At 38.1% G+C, this 19,407-nt stretch overlaps 1 protein-coding gene across 2 annotated transcripts in view; it reads right to left on the bottom strand.

The window, feature by feature from the left end:
* LOC139950727 (von Willebrand factor A domain-containing protein 5B1-like) overlaps window positions 1-19,407 on the bottom strand; it is a 92,569-nt gene that overhangs the window by 7,553 nt on the left and 65,609 nt on the right. For both annotated transcript variants that reach the window (XM_071949517.1, XM_071949518.1), the window contains 7 exons: window positions 16,051-17,555; window positions 15,629-15,743; window positions 6,337-6,661; window positions 5,316-5,476; window positions 3,881-4,231; window positions 3,163-3,391; window positions 684-841 (listed from right to left, as the gene is read on the bottom strand). In XM_071949517.1, coding sequence (XP_071805618.1) covers window positions 684-841; window positions 3,163-3,391; window positions 3,881-4,231; window positions 5,316-5,476; window positions 6,337-6,661; window positions 15,629-15,743; window positions 16,051-17,495 — 2,784 coding nt within the window. In that variant the 5' untranslated portion in view covers window positions 17,496-17,555. The remainder of the gene's footprint in view (window positions 1-683; window positions 842-3,162; window positions 3,392-3,880; window positions 4,232-5,315; window positions 5,477-6,336; window positions 6,662-15,628; window positions 15,744-16,050; window positions 17,556-19,407) is intronic.

Consider the following 19,407-nt stretch of genomic DNA (forward strand, 5'->3'; position numbering starts at 1 on the left):
AGTACCCGAATCCTTTAAAGACAGTGAACACTATTGGTAATTGTCAAAGACTAGTCTTCACAGTTGGTGTATCTCGTCATATGCATAAAATAACCAACCTGTGAAAATGTGAGCTCAATCGGTCATCGAACTTGCGAGATAATAATGAAAGCAAAAAACACCCTTGTCACACGAAGTTGTGTGCTTTCGTTCTGATGCTTGATTTCTAGACCTCAAAGTTCTAAACTTGAGGTCTCGAAATCAAATTCGTGGAAAATTACTTCTTTCTCAAAAACTATGTCACTTCAGAGGGAGCTGTTTCTCACAATGTTTTATACCATCCATCTCTCCCCATTACTCGTAATCAAGAAAGGTTTTATGATGATAAATATTTTGAGTAATTACCAATTATAGTGTCCACTGCCTTTAAAAATGTGAACATTAGGGCCTTTTCGAAACTACGGCTTGGCTATGGATTCGGCTCAGGCTAGCTTTTCTCACAATGTTGTATACTTTCAAAACCTCTCCATTGCTCGTAACCAAGTAAATTTTTATGCTAACACTTATTTTGAGTAATTACCAATAGTGCCCAGTGCATATTATTATTATTATTTTTTTTTTACCCATACACCGATGTTTTTTTATTTTAGTGCCCAGTGCCTTTAAATAAAGATATATCTCTTCCTGTTTAATATTTGATCTACCTGTATTGGTGACGGTAGCGGTTCCAGAGTTTCTTGATCGACAGATACAAAGGCTGTGTGTCGACAGATAACATTAGCTGCCTGGGATACCTCCAACATGCGGGTACGAATCTTCAACAGTTCTTCAGAAGTCGCCTCAGAAAAACTCCGCTTGTCAGCTGAAATAAATTAATACAGACGGCGCTCAACTTGTACGTGTCGAACTCAAATAACAAGCAAATTATGAATTATATTTGACAAACTTTTGATTTGAAGGGAAAGTTCACGTTACCTCTTTCTCAAAAACGTCATTACTTCAGAGGGAGCTGTTTCTCACAATGTTTTATACTATCAACAGCTCTCAATTGCTCATTACCAAGTAAATTTGTATGCTTACAATTACTTTGAGTAATTATCAAAAGTGTCCACTGCCTTTTAAAGGAACGTAACAGAATTGGTAAGACAAAAAATCGTGGCGGTCATAGATTTACTTACACGGTCTAATGATGATGATGAAAGAAAACATCCCTTGAAATATTTCTGTCTGAAATTTCATATTTGATGAGAAATAAATAATCTAATTTCGCGTTTAGAGTTTATCGCTCAGGGGGCGTTTTATTCATTTTTGTTTTGGTATCAATGCTATATGCAAAATTTGTAATCGTTTTTTTCACTGTTCTCGCGTGACCCAGATGGGCGATCAATCTCAAACTTCTACAGGTTTGTCAGTTTATGTATATAGTGGATTACATAAAGTGCTTACACTGCCAGCAACTTCTTTTGCTAGCAAAACCAAGTCTATAATGTTCCTTTAAAGTTATGTTTAGACTTTGCGATTTATTGGAGTAGTTTCAAGTACATAAAAGCATGACCAACATAAGCATTAAGAACGACAATGTGATGATGTTTATGGGTTAATATAATGAGCGATGATCAGTCGTTATCTTTATATGAATCTCTATTGTTAATATCCGGAGCTAGCCTTCAATTTTGTTCATGATTAACAGAGAGAATGATTGATGGAGAAATAACAAAGACTTGCTCCTAAAGACACTGGACACCTTTGGTAATTATTGTCAAAGACCAGTCTTCTCACTTGGTGTATCCCAACATATGCACAAAATAATAAATCTGTAAAAAATTTGGCTCGATTGGTCATCGATTTTGCAAGAGAATAATGAAAGAAAAACACCCTTGTTGCATTACTTTGTGTGCTTTAGATGCATAATATATAATAAGGTATTTTTTTTATTTGAGTGAGAAATTACCCCCTTCTCAAAAACTACGTTACTTCAGAGGAAAGAGCCGTTTCTCACAATGTTTTATACTATCATCAGCTCTCCACTGCGTGTTACCAAGTCAGTTTCTATGCTAACTTATTATTTCGAGTAATTACCAATAGTGTCCAGTGCCTTTAAAGGCGTTTTTATTCAGACCCCTGGTCGATGAGTCTTCACAAGAGATCAGACAAATATTTTGACGAAGTCATACCACCCTTTCACCAAGCAAATCAAATTAATACCCTCTACTCGCACGAGGATTGGATGAGTCTTTATTCAGACGGGAAAATGCAATTTCAAAGAATAATTCGCAGTGCAGAGTACTCTGGGGTTATTCTAAATTATATTACAAGAAGTTAATGCAATTGACAATTCACGTCCGATCAGACGAGTTATTATAACAGCGAGGTGCAATCGTTCGATGTGCATTTATCATAGTTGGAGATTGCTGTTTCAAACAAGGAAATTACTTTCTACGTTTATTAGTCAAGGGTGAACTAATTTAATTGTTGTTCTTCCTTAAAGGGAAGGTACACGTTTGGTAGTAACTCAAAACAAATATTAACTTAAACACTGACTTGGTATAAACGAGCATTGGAGAGCTGTCGGTAGTATAAAACATTGTGGGAAACAACTTTCTCTGAAGTAACGTAGTTTTTGAGAAAGAGGTAATTTCTCACTAAAATAATAAAAGACGTCTAGCGAGAAGTCTTTTATTCCTATCTGAAAGCACACAAATTCGTCCAACAAGGGTCTTTCTTCTTTCATAATTTTTTCGCAACTTCGATGACCGATTGAGCCCAAACTTCAACAGGCTTGTTATTTTATGCTTATGATAGGATACACCAAGTGAGAAGACTGGTCTTTGACAATTACCAAACGTGTACAGTGCCTTTAAAGGCACTGTACACCTTTGGTAATTGTCAAAGACCAGTCTTCTCACTTGGTGTATCTCAACTTTACGCATAAAATAACAAACCTGTGAACATTTGGGATCACCCCGGACCTATACCTTGCCATTTTTGTTTAGAGATATCGTTTGAATCACTTTAATAGAAAGTTTAGATATCATTCTGACTATACTATAACATTGTGTATTATGATTGAAAAACTTACAAGTTGTAGATATACTATCATTTTGATATAGCATTCTGTGTTGTTCATTTTGAATAACTGTAATTTCTACAATTGAATAAACGTATTGCGATTGAAAAACTTACAATTTTCGTAGCTGAGACGTCTTGAATATGAGTCAAAATCTTGAAGAAGTCTCTTGGCGGCAATTTGGTGAATAGTCTCTTCCCAGACGTCTTCTTCACCGCAAGGACCGACCCATTCACCACGTACTAAGGTAGAGATATCAAATGGAACCTCGCAACTTATTGGACGACCGCAGAAGAGACCAGATACGATGACGCTACATTGGCTGGTTCGAGTCGCCATGTCAACCTGGGAGAAAGTCAACAACATTCAAAATTTGGCTTAACTCTTTTGAATTGTTCAGTGTCCGCAACAATGATGACAAAAGATTAATGTATACCCTGGGTTTTGGAACCGTCCGATTGTTTGAAATACCTATAAATAATGCAGATGTATACATTAAACTAACTTGAGAAAACATAAATTCACAAGGTGGTCGCATTTTTGAGATATCGCTGAAACTCTAAAGTGGAAATAATAATCCCTATTAGGAGTGCACAATAATAGGAAACGTTTCTCAGATTCAAATTTGGGGCATAAAATCTGATATCTTTTGTCATCGAAATGTTTCTCAAAATGCTTTATCTTCTATCGAGTGATCACGAAACGTATACCTTCCATTTACATATTTTTTATTAAATATCTTTGTAACTAAACATTTAGCTGGATGATAGGAGTCAATCTAAAATGTGTACCAGAATAGCAAAAATATCTTTTGGCACAATAAATTAAACTTACCAGTTTACCATCGTCTAGTACCCCAGCGTCATTCAACGACATCTGAACCTCTCGATCGAACAATTCCTCACTGTCACCAGACTCCATAAAGTTATCCCACGCCGGGCTGGACGGTTCGAAATCAAAACTCGTTGTACTCCCGCCTTCGGATCTCAAAACTGGCGTGAATTTACGAGATCTGGCAGACAAGGGGTGAAGTTGGGATTCGGACTGTCGACGTTCAGTTGTTGCTTCAAGTCGTGTTAGGATTGTATGAACAGCTACTGGGTCAGAGACCCCTCCAAAGCGATTATCAGGGACTGATACAGCCCGGTTCCGTTTGGCGGCGAGCTCAAGGTACCGTTTTTGTGCCTTTTAGGAGGGGGAAAAAAAGACCTTATACTTTCAAAGTATTGAAACGCCCAACTCATTTAGAGATTATCATTACATGGTGTTATGGAAGTGTCGTGGCCGAGCGGTTAAGAGCACCGAATTCAAACTCTGGTGTTTCTGATCAGCAGAGTGTGGGTTCGAATCCCCAGCCGTGACACTGTGTCCTTGAGCAAGACACTTAACCATAGCTTCGTCCTTCGGATGGGACGTAAAGCCGTTGGTCCCATGTGTTGTGTAACGCATGTAAAAGAACCCAGTGCACTTATCGAAAAGAGAAGGGGTTCGCCCCGGTGTTCCTGGTTGTGGCTGCTTAATGCGCCGTAGCACCTTGTAAACACTTATAAGGTGCTAAATAACTGGGTCTCAGAAATCATCACTACAATAACCTATCTTTCTGAAAGTTTGTGTATACTCAGCGCATACTTGAGTACCTTGTTTGGTAGATACGTGCGCTATATAAGACTTCGATATTATTATATTATTATTAACGCAAACCTCACTGTATCGTATTTCCACCATGCGAAGGACGTTTTGGGGCTTTAACGCCAATGAATATTTTAGAAAGAAAAACAAGGCTTTATGGGCCATTCTTTGTTCAAATGTTTGACTCCACAAAATGCCCGACCGTGTTTGTTCACAAAGTAATAGGAAAACTAAGCGATTTCGAGGCAAGATATGTGTTGATCATTGTATTCTACTTTTAAAACATATTTCTAACCATGATGCATTTTATAACAAAAAGTTTCAAACGCTTTTCATAGACCAACTTGCCCGATCTAAGCAACGTGTCCCTTTAGGGGGTTGAGGGTGAGGGCGAGGGGCGGGTTGAGGGCGAGCGTATTTTTTTTCCCAGGACAGATGAGATCACTTAGGGCGCATGCTAAGTGGCCTCATCTAGTGGGAAACAGACCCGAAAGTAGGTAAAACACGCCCATTTGTAGTAAGTGGCCTCATCTGTCCTGGGAAAAATACGCGGGCGGGGCGGCACCCCTCACGCCGCGGCGTGAGGGGCGAGGGGTGATGTGAGGGTGATGGTGAGGGTGAGGGGTGAGGGCGTGCTCACCGTTTGACCAACATTAGAGAGTTTCCTTCTTCTTGGGCTGTTCTCAACTGAAGATGGAGGTGGTAACTCAATATCATCAACCATTGGGGGCGTGGAATGTGTCAATCCGTTAGACTGACTCTTCGGTGGTAGGAAATCATGAGTGTCCTGTATGGTGTCATCTAAATCAATGATACAACAACGTTTTACAGTGTTTATGAGGCACCGAGGTTCAGTTGAAACAAAGTGTTACATTCACTACCGATTTAAAGCAATTATACCCTTTCGGTACAGGAAAAAAAAAAGTTCACAGATTTACAAATAATTTACAGGGTTTACAGAAGGTATTGGTGAAAGACTTCTCCTGAAATATTGTTCCATGAAATGCTTTACTTTTTGAGAAAACATTAAAACAATATAAATTCTCGTTAGCGAGAATTACGAATTTATTTTAAACACATGTCATATGACACAGCGAACTGCGCGGAAACAAGAGTGGGTTTTCCCGTTATTTTCTCCCGACTCCGATGACCGATTGAGCCTAAATTTTCACAGGTTTGTTATTTTATATATTAGTTGTGATACACGAAGTGTGGGACTTGGACAATACTGTTTACCGAAAGTGTATAATGGCTTTAAAGACACTGGACACTATTGGTAACTACTCAAAATAATTACTAGCATATAACCTTATTTGGTAAAGAGCAATAGGGAGAGGTTGATGGTATAAAACATTGTAAGAAACAGCTCCCTCTGAAGTGACGTAGTTTTCGAGAAAGAAGTAATTTTCCACGAATTTGATTTCGAGACCTCAGATTTAGAATTTGAGGTCTCGAAATCAAGCATCTGAAAGCAAACAACTTCGTGTGACAAGGGTGTTTGTTTCTTCATAGTTATCTCGCAATTCCGACGACCAATCGAGCTCAATTTTCACAGGTTTGTTATTTTAGGAACATGACCGAGATGAAAGCAGCGTGATAAAGGTCTGTTCAGGCCAAGGGTGCAGTCATGTTTGTTATGTTAAGACAAGAAGCTACAATACCTGTGTCTTGACTATTAATCTTGACAGGTGACTTGGGTCTTGTAGGCGAAGATGCATCCTCCTCGGCTTTCTCATTACTCGAGCCTCTTGATAAAGCCTTCTCCGTGAAGGGATTACGACGAGCCGTCTTAAGGAGCACCGAGGCCAGGGTGCTGTGCATACGGACCGTATCACACAGTAGACCGTAGACTACTAGAGGTTCGCCCTGGAACATCGGAGGATGTACGGAGGGGGTCTGAAGTACCTCTACACCAAAGGGGAGACACCATTCTAGACGGATGTCACTGATGCAAGGTTGAAGGGCGAACTTAAGAGTGTTCAGAACCTACAGGCCATAAAATACATTGTTGTTATTAATAATACAGTATGCGGAACTATAAAGCGCACATATTAATTTTTGGTTTTTACCCATATACACCGATGTGTGTAGCACTGTATACTCAGTACTTCCCCGAGTCCTGTGAAACAAAAAATCACAGGCATTTTTACTCGGGTGGGATTCGAACCCACGACCTTTGCAATTCTAGAGCACATTCTAAAATATGGCGCATTCATTCTAAATTTGGCACTCATAAAAAAAGATTGACAGTTAAAAAAAAATGTTATTGTTAAAGTACATTCTAATGGCGCTTCGGTAATAGATGAAAAAGATGTACAAATGTTGTTCCAAAAACAGACAAGTGTTTGTACTAATGATATACCTACAATGTCAAAAATAGCTAATAACATCAACAAGGAAAGCATTGCTTCAATCTAAATGGAACACGACATTATGGTCGTTGCTCAAACGAGTCTTTCTGTTAAAGATGCTAGTAACAACAAATTTTTATGAGATCAATTCATGAAGACCAAATTAATAAAAGGTATATTTGGACACTGAATGGTGGCATAGTGGCTTAACTACACCCTTTTTGGAAGGAGGAGGGAGTGGTCGAAGGCTTTTGATAAATCAAACCCTTCATTTTGTCAATCTCATCCGCGCGGAAGGGGAGGGGCGTCCGTCCCTTGCACCCAACCCCCTCCTTGCGGGCACGTCACTGAATCTGGATTTCATATTATGAACAGTTTGTGAAGGGGAAAGAACATTAAATATTCCAGCATGAAATATAAGAAATGAAATATTAATGGATGGAACTTTGCACAATCTTGGCGTAACCATAGCAACTACTTTCAATGAACTACAGAGATTTCATGAAAACCACCAAGGCATTTAGAAATCAAATCAAATAGATTGAACAAGAAGTCGAGTAGAATAAAAGATTCATAAAAGAAATGTCAAGGCAACAATGAAAAATATTAATATAAAACATCAGATATCCGGAAAACAAATTCATGCTTCATTTCCTACGGAGACCTTTAAAGCAAAATCTCGTTAGCTTGAAAATGTCAATTTAAACGGAGTCTACTCTTTTCTACCGTGGAGCCGGCCTCAGAGGCTAAAGGCTACCCTGGCAAGAGCTCCGTCAAGGGACCCTGGGCTACGAGGAAAAACAGCCGAAGAGAAAAAAAAAACTGTTTGCTTAAAGGAACATTACAGGTTTGGTTTTTGCTAACAAAACAGTTGCTGGCAGTGTAAGCATTTTATGTAAACCACCATATACACATGAACTGACAAACCTGTAGAAGTTTGAGATTGATAGGCCATCTGGGTTACAAGAAAATAGTGAAAAATCGATGCACATTTTGCGTGACATCGATGAAAAACAATGAATAAAACGCACACTGAGATAAACTGCAAACGGGAAATCAGTTTTATTCCTCATAAAATATGACATATCAGACAGAAATATTTAAAAGGTATGTTGTCTACTGTCATTATCATTAGACCGTGTAAGTTTTTATGTAAATTTGTGGTCTTAGACGTTTTTCTTATTACCAATTCTGTAATGTTCATTTAAAGGCAGTGATGGACACTATTGGTAATTGTCAAAGACTAGCCTTCAAAGTTGGTGTATCTCAACATATGCATAAAATAACAAACCTGTAAAAATTTTAGCTTAATCGGTCATCGAAGTTGTGAGATAATAATGAAAGAAAAATAACCCTTGTCACACGAAGTTGTGTGTGTTTAGATGGTTGATTTCGAGACCTCAAGTTCTAAATCTGAGGTCTCGAAATCAAATTCGTTGAAAATTAGTTCTTTCTCGAAAACATGGCACTTCAGAAAGAGCCGTTTCTCACAATGTTTTATACCATCAACCTCTCCCCGTTTATTGTCACCAAGAAAGGTTTCATGCTAATCATTATTTTGAGTAATTACCAATAGTGTCCACTGCCTTTAAAATCCACAAGCCTTTTCGCCTCACATCAGTTTTACCACGTTTCATGGTGAAGAATAAACAGAGTCATACGACACTTTTATCACAAAACATAGCTAATGGTCTGACGTTTCGACCCAACCCATAGCAGAGTCTTTTTGGCTAAATGACATGATATGAACAGGTATAAGTGTTTTTATAAGTGCAACAGCTAATTTTATTTTCTGATGTTTTTCTCAGTCGAGTTTATAACACCAGGACAACACAACTCACGCAGGTAAAAATACCTTTAAAGCACTTTCGGTACAGAAAAAAAAGTTCACAGATTTACAAATAATTTACAGGTTCCATGAAATGCTTTACTTTTTGAGAAAACATTAAAACAATATCAATTCTCGATAGCGAGAATTACGGATTTATTTTAAACACATGTCATGACACAGCGAAACGCGCGGAAACAAGAGTGGGTTTTCCCGTTATTTTCTCCCGACTCCGATGACCGATTGAGCCTAAATTTTCACAGGTTTGTTATTTTATATATAAGTTGTGATACACGAAGTGTGGGACTTGGACAATAATGTTTACCGAAAGTGTATAATGGCTTTAAAGGCAGTGGACACTATTAATATTAATTTACTCAAAATAATTATAAGCATAAAATCTTACTTGCTAACAATGGAGAGATGTTGAGAAAACCACTCCCTCTGAAGTAACGCAGTTCATGAAAAAGGGGGTAATTTCTCACTCAAAAAATATGAATTCAGTAGAAGCCTTTTATTAAAGCATCTGAAACGGCTCCCTCTGAAATATCGTAGTTTTTGAGAAAGGAGTAGTTTTCCACAAATTTGATTTCGAAACATCGGAATAAGACCTCGTGTGACAAGGGTGTTTTTTCTTTCATTAATATCTCGCAACTTTGACGACCAACTGAGTGCAAATTTTCACAGGTTTGTTATTTTATGCATAATTTAATTAAATTTGAGAAGACTGGTCTTTGACAATTACCAAAGGTGTCCAGTGTCTTTAATACTACAGCAAGCATCCGGAATATTTGTTTGAATACATTAATTTGTTGTTTGTGAGAAAGATGATTCATAATAATAATAAGCATAACCTTAAATAATAATTACACGTAAGCAACATAAACATGACACACTTTCAATTCATTTTGTGAAAAGAGAAGTCACATTTCCCCCAACGTTCCAATTTAAAACTGGATTTTTTTTTGTCAGAAAACCTAATAACCACAAAAGGTTTAGATTCTAATTTAAATATTTAAATTCTAACTGATTCATATTTCGGCGAAAAGGGGGATTTAATCTTTATCCAGTCCCCTGTCTACAAAATGAGAAATAAATAATTCATAAAAATGAGAAATTATCTGCTTAAATGAGCAGACTTATAAATTATTCATCACGCATCAGGGTCCGATTTCATAGAGCTGCTTAAAGACACTGGACACGTTTGGTAAATAACAAAGACCAGTCTTCTCACTTGGTGTATCTCAACATATACATAAAATAACAAACCTGTGAAAGTTTGAGCTCAATTGGTTGTTGAAGTTGCGAGATAATAATGAAAGAAGAAACACCCTTGTCACACGAAGTTGTGTGCTTTCAGATGCTTGATTTCGAGACCTCAAATTCTAAATCTGAAGTCTTGAAATCAAATTCGTGGAAAATACTTCTTTCTCGAAAAGTACTCCACTTCAGAGGGAGCCGTTTCTCACAATGCTTTATAATATCAGCCTCTCCCCATTACTCGTTACCAAAGAAGGTTTTATGCTAACAATTTTTTATTATAAAATAATTTCCAATAGTGTCCACTGCCTTTAAGCAGAAAATATTGCTTGAAACAATGATGCTCAGCAGAAGTGAGCAGGATACCAGTCACAAATTGTACATGTGACATGGTAGTTAAGCTGGTATAACCTCATTCTGGTAAGCGTAAATTTGTTGTGCCTAGCTACTTTATGTGTTCAAAGCAGCTCTATAAAATTTAGCAGTGATCTACTCAACCGTATATCGATATCTTCTGCATGATTTATCGATATTAAATTGCTAGTACAGCTCGATCACACTCAACACGGACTACGAAGTGGTTATATTGTTGTGTTACATGAGGGAAAATCCATTGGGACTGCCGGATTGATTGCAATGTATAATAAATGAACGAGTTTGGCGCTGCCACTCTGGATGCATTCGAGTTTTTTTTTTTTTGTTTTTTTTTTGCATAGGTTGGCAAACAACAATTTTTATATCTTTGTTGTGTTTTCAGATATATTTTATTTGCATATTATTTTTAATACTATTATCAATTTATTATGTATACAGTTATATGTTTTTATAGACTGGCCTTCCAGTAATAATTGTTGAGTTTCAAGATGTAATACTGGATGTGATGTTGCAGTGAGTGCAAAAGATACGTTAAAAGTGTGAAGCCCTACTTACTGTGTTTTCTGTTTACATCCTTTTCTAAAACAGAATTCGTCAAATCTACCTCAATGAATGCGCACCTCGGAGTGAACCATCTTATTTTGTTGTATTTGATCAGAAGTCGTGAATCTTAATATTCAATCTTTGAGAATTAAAATAAAAATGTCGAGTAAAACGATTCACAATGCTCAGGGCTTCACAGACGAGAGAATAGACCTTTATCACGCTGTTACCATCTTGGTCATGTCCCCTGTTTCAATAACAGTAATGAATGCTAACATTCATTGCGCAAACATGGCACCAGACTATTATTTTGTCCAGCCTCAGTTTGGTTACAATGAGTTGGAATGGAGTAAAATCATGATGGCCAAACCGTGATAAAGGTCTATGGAGCCTGAAGCCGAATCCAAAACCGTAGCCGTGGTTTCGAAAAGGGCCCTTAGAAAGTAAAACCACAGTGCGGTGCCTTGTCTACCGGCCTGTACATGTGGGTCGGGTATCCGGGCTGATCAATTCCGAACCCAGCTTTCATCTGACAGCAATCACCCGCCTTACTTTACCATTACATCCCATGGGTTCATCCAAACACACGTTATCATCTAGAACAGCTACCATCAAAGAGAGTTCATTTTATCTCCTCATTTATCTAGCCAGGCAACTTAAAGGTACTGTGGACACTATTGGTAATAACTCAAAATATTTACTATAGCATAAAACCTTAGCAAGCAATAGAGAGCTGTTGGTAGTATAAAACAATGTGAGAAACGGTTCCCTCTCATGAAGTTATAACGTAGTTTTCGAGAAAGAAGTAATTTTCCACTTTTTAACATTTGATTTTGAGACCTCAGAATTAGATATTGAGGTAGCGAAATCAAGCATCTGAAAGCACACAACTTCGTGTGACAATGGCGTATTTTCTGCCATTATTATCTCGCAAATGCGACCACCTATTGAGCTCAAATGTTCACAGGTTTGTTATTTTGTGCATAGTTGAGAGAAACCAAGTCAGTAGACCGGTCTTTGACAATTACCAAAGGTATCCAGTGTCTTTAATGGAGATGTTTCCGTCTTTAGACAGACAAGGCTAAGAAAGCAACACCTGATTGAAGACGTCGTTCGCTTCATCCTCGTGTCTTGAGGCGGTAGGAGGGTTGACAATGATTTGTATCAAACGATTTGTGACTTTGATTTATACTTCCCTGCTAAATTTTCATGAGGAAACATCCCTCGATAGAAAACACCTTAATCTCTCAGGGATTCTGAGACATTCTAACATCTCAATAATTAACATCTTATTAAAATAACTTCAAACATGACCGCTGTATGAGTCTTAGCTGATTTGAAGAACTTTCTTGGCGGATGTCGGGTGTTGGGTTTAAAAGAAGGTGTGATAGGACAACCTATAATGATTAAGTTAGTATATTTTTGCACGTCTATTTTTTAAGTAATGTTTTGTCCTTATTCCCATTTTTAAGAACTATAAAACAGCCGTTGTACTGATATTTGTATCATGTATAAGATCTTGAAATATATAGAGAGACAAGGCTAAGAAAGCAACACCTGATTGAAGACGTCGTTGCTTCATCATCGTGTCTTGAGGCGGTAGGAGGGTTAAAAATGATTTGTATAACACGATTTGTGACTTTGATTTACTTCCCTGCTAAATTTGTATGAGGTCTTGAATTATATAATACATAAATAAATAAATAAATGAACAAATATAGTCAAACGTTATTTACTTTTTTGTTTTGGTTTCTTTTCCTCTCTGTCGCATCGGATTAGTTTTCTAGATAGATGGCGCTATATATATGCTAATTATTAATTATTAAGAAGTGATTTTCCCGAGCTCTGTGAAAAACAAATCACAGGATGAAATGGTGACTTGACACCTTTGGTAATTGTCAAAGACCAGTCATCTCACTTGGTGTATCTCAACATTATGCACAAAATAACAAACCTGAGAAAATTTGAACTCAATTGGTCATCGAAGTTGCGAGATAATAATGAAAGAAAAAACATCCTTGTCACACGAAGTTGTGTGCTTTCAGATGCTTTCAGACACTGGATGCTTGAGCTCTCGAAATCAAACTCAAATATTTTGGTGGAAAATTACTTCTTTCTCGAAAACTACGTTACTTCAGAGGGAGCCGTTTCTCACAATGTTTTTTTTTTTTAAATATTTTTTGTTTATACTATAAACATATCTCCATTGATCGTTAACAAGTAAGTTTTTTGCTAACAATTATTTTGAGTAATTACCGTCGCTTTAAAGGCACCCTACACTATTAGTAATTATTCGAAATAACTGTTAGCAAAAAACTTACTTGGTGGACGAGCAATGGGGAACCGTTGATATAATATAAAACATTGTGAGAAACGGCTCCCTCTGATGAGTAACGTTTAGTTTTTGAGAGAGGGGTAATTTCCCACACTCAAATAATAAAAGACTTCAGCTGAAGCCTTTTTTATTATGCACCTGAAAGCACACAAAGTGATGCAACAAGGGTGTTTTTCTTTTACTTCGTTATTCTCTTGCAAACTCAATAACCAATTGAGTCAAAATTTTCACAAGTTTTATTTGAGCATGTGGGAATGCACTAAGTGAGAATACTGGTCTTTCACAGTTACCAAACGTGTCCAGCGCCGATTTCACGAAACGCTAGGATAATCCTATCTCGAGTTAGGACGAGTAACTCATCCTAACTTAGGATTAATCTTAAGGTCTGCATGCTACAGTGCAGGGTTGGGACTCGTCCTAAGTCCTAAGATTAATCTTAAGCTAGGACGAGTGTGGTGAAATCGACAACAGTGCCTTTAATACAAATTGCTTGTGTCCTCCCAATAAAGCACTATCGTATATGCAAGAAAGAGCTCTCCAGTTAAGTCAATTAGCTTTTATATCCAAATGCGATCGTCAATTCAATTACCACGCCTGACTTCACTGTTAAAACATCTCGCCCTTTCATTCGATAAGTGCACATTTTAAACAATTCAACGGAAAAAACAAAGGAAGTAAAGCAAATATGACGTCAGTATGAGGTCACGACGATGTCTTTTAAATGCCAAGGTTATTTGTAGAGATGATGGTTTGTTGTCAAGTGTTTACTTTGTACTTGAAGTACGGATGTATTTTTTTTAGTGCAGACTTCTCACAGTCAAGAACATTGTTTGAGCGACGCTTAGTTATATTTGTTTGTTGTGTGTTCATTGATGTTTTTTTTCTTTGGGTTATGTTTATACAATAACCTAGCCATGACTATATGCCACATCTTTATTTAATAGAACAAGAAATGATAATAAAAAATATGATATTTGTTTAGCGGTGACGCACGTGAGAGCACAATCTGGAAAGAGTTGTAGCCAGAGGAAAAATGGAAAAAAAGAAAAAGAAAAAAGAAGAAGAAATTATCTAGAATAGTTTATTTGATTCAAAATTGAATACTGTAGCCATGGGCAATCTTTCTCGAATGACCGAGGATTTATTATTAAGCACGGGAATGATATTGTTAATTTTGCTATTTTAAAGGCAGTGGACACTATTGGTAATTACTCAAAATAATTATTTGCATAAAACCTTACTTGGTCACGAGTAATGGGGAGAGGTTGATAGTATAAAACATTGTGAGAAATGGCTCCATCTGAAGTAACGTAGTGTTCGAGAAAGAAGTAATTTTCCACGAATTTGATTTCGAGACCTCAGAATTAGATTGTGAGGTCTCGAAATCAAGCATCTGAAAGCACGCAACTTCGTGTGACAAGTGTATTTTTTCTTTCATTAGTATCTCGCAACTTCGACAACCAATTGAGCTCAAGTTTTCAAAGGTTTGTTATTTTATGCATATGTTGAGCTACACCAAGTGAGAAGACAAGACTGGTCTTTGACAATTACCAATAGTGTCCAGTGTCTTTAAAGGTGGCTAAATATGTACCCAGGTTTGACATCAATCAACAACGACTCATTGTCTCTTAGCTCCGATTCTTAGTTTTGCAAAATGAAATATGAGACGACAATGCGATGCATCGCCCTAATCAATCTAGTCATCTGATTGGTCTATTTTCTAATCTATGTATGACTTGAATCCCTAATGTACACAATGCATCCCTGAAATGATAATCATAATTATGAACCCGCTCTCTCAGATATCAACTTTGATTGACAGTGTGCAACAGTCGTTGAGAGACTGCCGCTACAATGATAGCTGATAGTTTCCCTAAAATGATCTACGACTGTTTCCAGTGTGGTGTCGTTATCAGACACCGATCAGTAGTTATCGACGTGTATAAAAACTCTCTGGTAAAGACATTAATGTCAAACGGCCAAACATCACTCGAAGTCACATTCTTTCATGATAAATAAGAGACAGGAATGAATTTCAACTTAAGAGCAAAATATATCCTTTTTGCCTGTCAGTCATTCCCAGCCATCTGAACCGTACACGAAATAATATTGAAATATTTGAAGCTTTGTATGGTGTTTCGAACAGTTGTTGTGACTGTAATTCAGAAATTTAATAATATAAATTGTGTATGCCTGTCATAGGCCCATAACATGTTTAGTGCTTTACGTGTTATATGTATTTGGTATCTAACAGTACTTACCTTTGTTTGCATACGGTCCCCTATGGCAATGAACTCAGCACGCCCTCTACCGGCACGCGCCATTCCTTTCACTAAACGTTTAGAGACATTCTCGCCGACGCCAAATGTATGCACTCTGTGGACAAAACATGATGTTACAACAATTTGAGCTTGTAGACCATGAAAGCATGTTTCCCCATAAAAAAAATAACTTTATCTTTAGGTAAACCCAAATTGGGTAGGTAGAGGTCTATGCTCCACCAGCCAAGCTTCCTTCACTTCTTAACGATTACTTCTTATTATGGTCATGAGGAATACCTGGTAAGTCTGCTGCCACCAAGCGTTCCAAAACCTCTCATTGTGTTTTCCTATCTTTTCCTTGATTTCCTTCACTTCTTAAAGATTATTTGTTTTTATCCTATTTAAGACTAATGACTGAGTACCTGGTTTGTCTGTTGTGGCTTCTCACCAGATCCAGTATATCCCCGGTGTTATTAACGCCCCCATCGGTCAGAACAAACAACTGCCTTGGCCAGCCACGTGTAACTGGTTGCTGATAGATCCAAAGAAGCGGAGCCAGTAGACTGGTACCACCCATATCAGCGCGCATCTTCTTAATATAACCACTTGCTTCACGGATATTGGACTGTGTGTAGGCTCGACTGCACTCAAAGAGCGGTTTGAAGGAGGAACCAAAACCCACGATGTTGAAATGGCAGCAGACCGGGAGGCTCTTCAAGAACATCATGAGGGTCTCCCTGGCGTTAGCGATGTACTCCCCGCTCATGCTACCGCTACGATCTATCATGAAGATATATTCACCTTGGATGTCGTAACGATAGTGTAACATCTGACGGGTAAGGCTTTCATAATCAGGGCAGTAGTTCAACATTGATACCGCATTATGCATGATATCTTTATGCATTCTATTCAACAAGTCTCGACGTTGATCGCTCTCCGTGCACTCCCCAGTCCGGAAGTATTCCTGCTCCACTTTCACGAAGTTCTCGTACTCAGCCGGACTCATGTCGCCATGTTCCAGGATAACGACGGGGACGTGGGGTTTCGGTGGGTGAACTATGACCTCGAGGTCACGATCCATCAGGTGGGGTTCGGCTAGGGTCACAAAGACATCCGAAGCATTGTCGGCGTACGGATCGGCATCGACTCGGATAGCATGCGTGCATGATGAAACACCAGCGAGGAGAGCAGGTGCTTTGACCTCAAGCTGAAATTCAAAGTCATATTGTTTGGAGGTTTCACTGACTTCCTCAGCCAGTGAAATCAATGATTTAAGCAGGAATTGATGATGGGCTACGGCTAGGCTAGGCTTAGCCTGTTTCTGACGTGAAGAGTTGGAATCTTTCCCTTCTGAAGGCACGAGTTCCTTAAAATAACGTGGGGTGAATATGTTAGGCAGCTTAACAATAACCTCTCCTGATTTGCCGGTTTGAAGAAGTGAGGATATACACATGAGGATAGTGACCGTACCATGAGGTCTGATGGTGCCGAGGTTTGCGCAGAAAACACGAGTGCTGTCGTACTCTGTAAGGGCAAACTTCCCCGGTGGTATGTAGGTATGTTGACTGCCATTATGGCGGGATGTAGACGGAGAACCAGTTAATATTTCATCGTAATGTTCTACCTCGCTCCGATCCTTCACGTGCACGCTGATATTCCTCCCCTGTGACATACGCGCCTCAAATCCCGTCACGGACGTGTTCTCGTCTAAGGCGAGACAGAAAACGCCCTCTACGACGTGATCTTCGTCATTGAAGTAGGTGATGGAGGAGGTTAGACCGAGGGAGAGTCCATTAAGGCAGGTCGACACCCGCGTTGCTTGAAGAGGCAGAGGTGCCCGGGTGTGACGGTCTACTAAACCAGGCATATTGAGGCACTCTCTTAATCCGATCCAACAAGCTGAAAGGCACGGTCTCTTTGCGGATCACTGCAAACAAAACAGAAAATACATCATCACTTTGTAATCTCGTATCAGTAACTGAGGCCCGTCTTGGCACCATTAATGTTTAGAAACTGTCTACGGGATGGCATGAATACAGATCTAGTACTGTATTGGCGAATCACTTTGTAATCTTGTATCAGTAACTGAGGCTCGTTTTGACACCTTTAAACTATGTTTAGAAACTGTCTACGTGCTGAAACGAATAAAGATCTAGTACTGTATTGGCGAGTCAGTGCACGCTTGAACTAAAGCCTACCGGCGATGATCAGGGCCCAATTTCATAGAGCTGCTTAAGCACAAAATTTTGCTTAAGCAAAAAAAAAAAATCCTTGCTTAGTAAAATCAGATTACCGGCCAAGACTCCACTAAATTGTTATACTAAGTAAACAACAGCTAAATACCAGTCACAAGCAATGTATATGATATGAAACTTTTGCCAGTAACATGTGAAAAATAAGCGAGCTATTTTCGTGCTTAAGCAATTTTTTTGCTTAAGCAGCTTTATGAAATTGGCCCCTGAACTGAACGAGTGCATCATGTCAAGCATTTACAATCGTGAGTCGCATTTTACTGCATGCCTAATCATTGAACATGGCTAAACCATTCTTGGCAGAACGCGTGGGCAGGTTCAGACATGCTACGTTGTTTTAACCATGGAGAGCTTTTGCAATCGCAGACTAAGGACGTCACAAAATGCATCCCACTTTGATATATAGGTCGGTACATCTTCTGAGAAATCATTCACGTGACCCATTGGCGTGTTGATGACGTACATCTTAACTAGAATATACGACTCCTTGTACAAAGTTCAAATAATTTTGGAGAAGCTCATTCGTTAATAATTAATTCTTAAAAATAACCTCTTTCGATTAATTTCATTCAGTTTTCTTAAAATCAAAATACTGAAACTTAGTTTTGTATTGTTTAAAAAAGTGACATAAAATAATAACTAAACGTTTTTATTATTTCCATTTATGTAGTAGATTATTTGCTTATTTCTTATGTATAATAGTAATTGTTTATTAGTTCGATTTGTTGGGGTGTGTTTTGCTTTTCGATGTCTGAAAGTATTCTTATGTGGGGGGGGGGGGGGGGCAAGCAAGATTTTTATTTTTCAAATTAAAACAATTTACATGGCGACATTGTTGTATTGAGAGTTCAAAATAAACATTTCCTGAAAGGTTAATTGACAATCTGTAGTATTTATTTAGAATGGTTGAAACTAAGCAATTAAAAGACCTTCGGCTCTGGTGAAGCGCTGGGATTTAAAACAACTCAGAGTCATAGTGACAAAAAATAGTATGGCGCAGGTATTTGTTTAACTCTATTGTATAGTTGTGAACAAGGAACGCGACAGAATGTCCAAATCAATCACAATTTTGTGTAAACACGAGACAGTGATCCTATACAAGCACGTGACATAAATATCAATTTGTATCCGATGCATTTGAAAGAATTTGGTACATGGATATCTACTGTTATATCCATGTACCAAACGTTTTCCAACACATGCCGTACATGGTATATCAATTTTTTCCCAAATCTTTCCAACACATGACATTCATGTTGTATCCACATGTACCAAACACTTTCCAATACATGACATTATACACGTACGTACCACACACATTTCCAGTACTAAATGCCTACTATTTTACAGAGTCACATATCCCTTCACTGTTTCACTGTACAATGAATTTCATTTCATAAACATTTATTTCCACATGGATAAGCACTTTACAAAAAAACTACTGTGGAAGCATTAAAGCAATTGGACCCTTTCGGTACAGGGGAAAAAAAAAAAAAATGTTTACAGATTTACAAATAATTTACAGGG

This window comes from Asterias amurensis, chromosome 18 (assembly GCF_032118995.1).
Source record: "Asterias amurensis chromosome 18, ASM3211899v1".
Classification (NCBI taxonomy): Eukaryota; Metazoa; Echinodermata; class Asteroidea; order Forcipulatida; family Asteriidae; genus Asterias; species Asterias amurensis.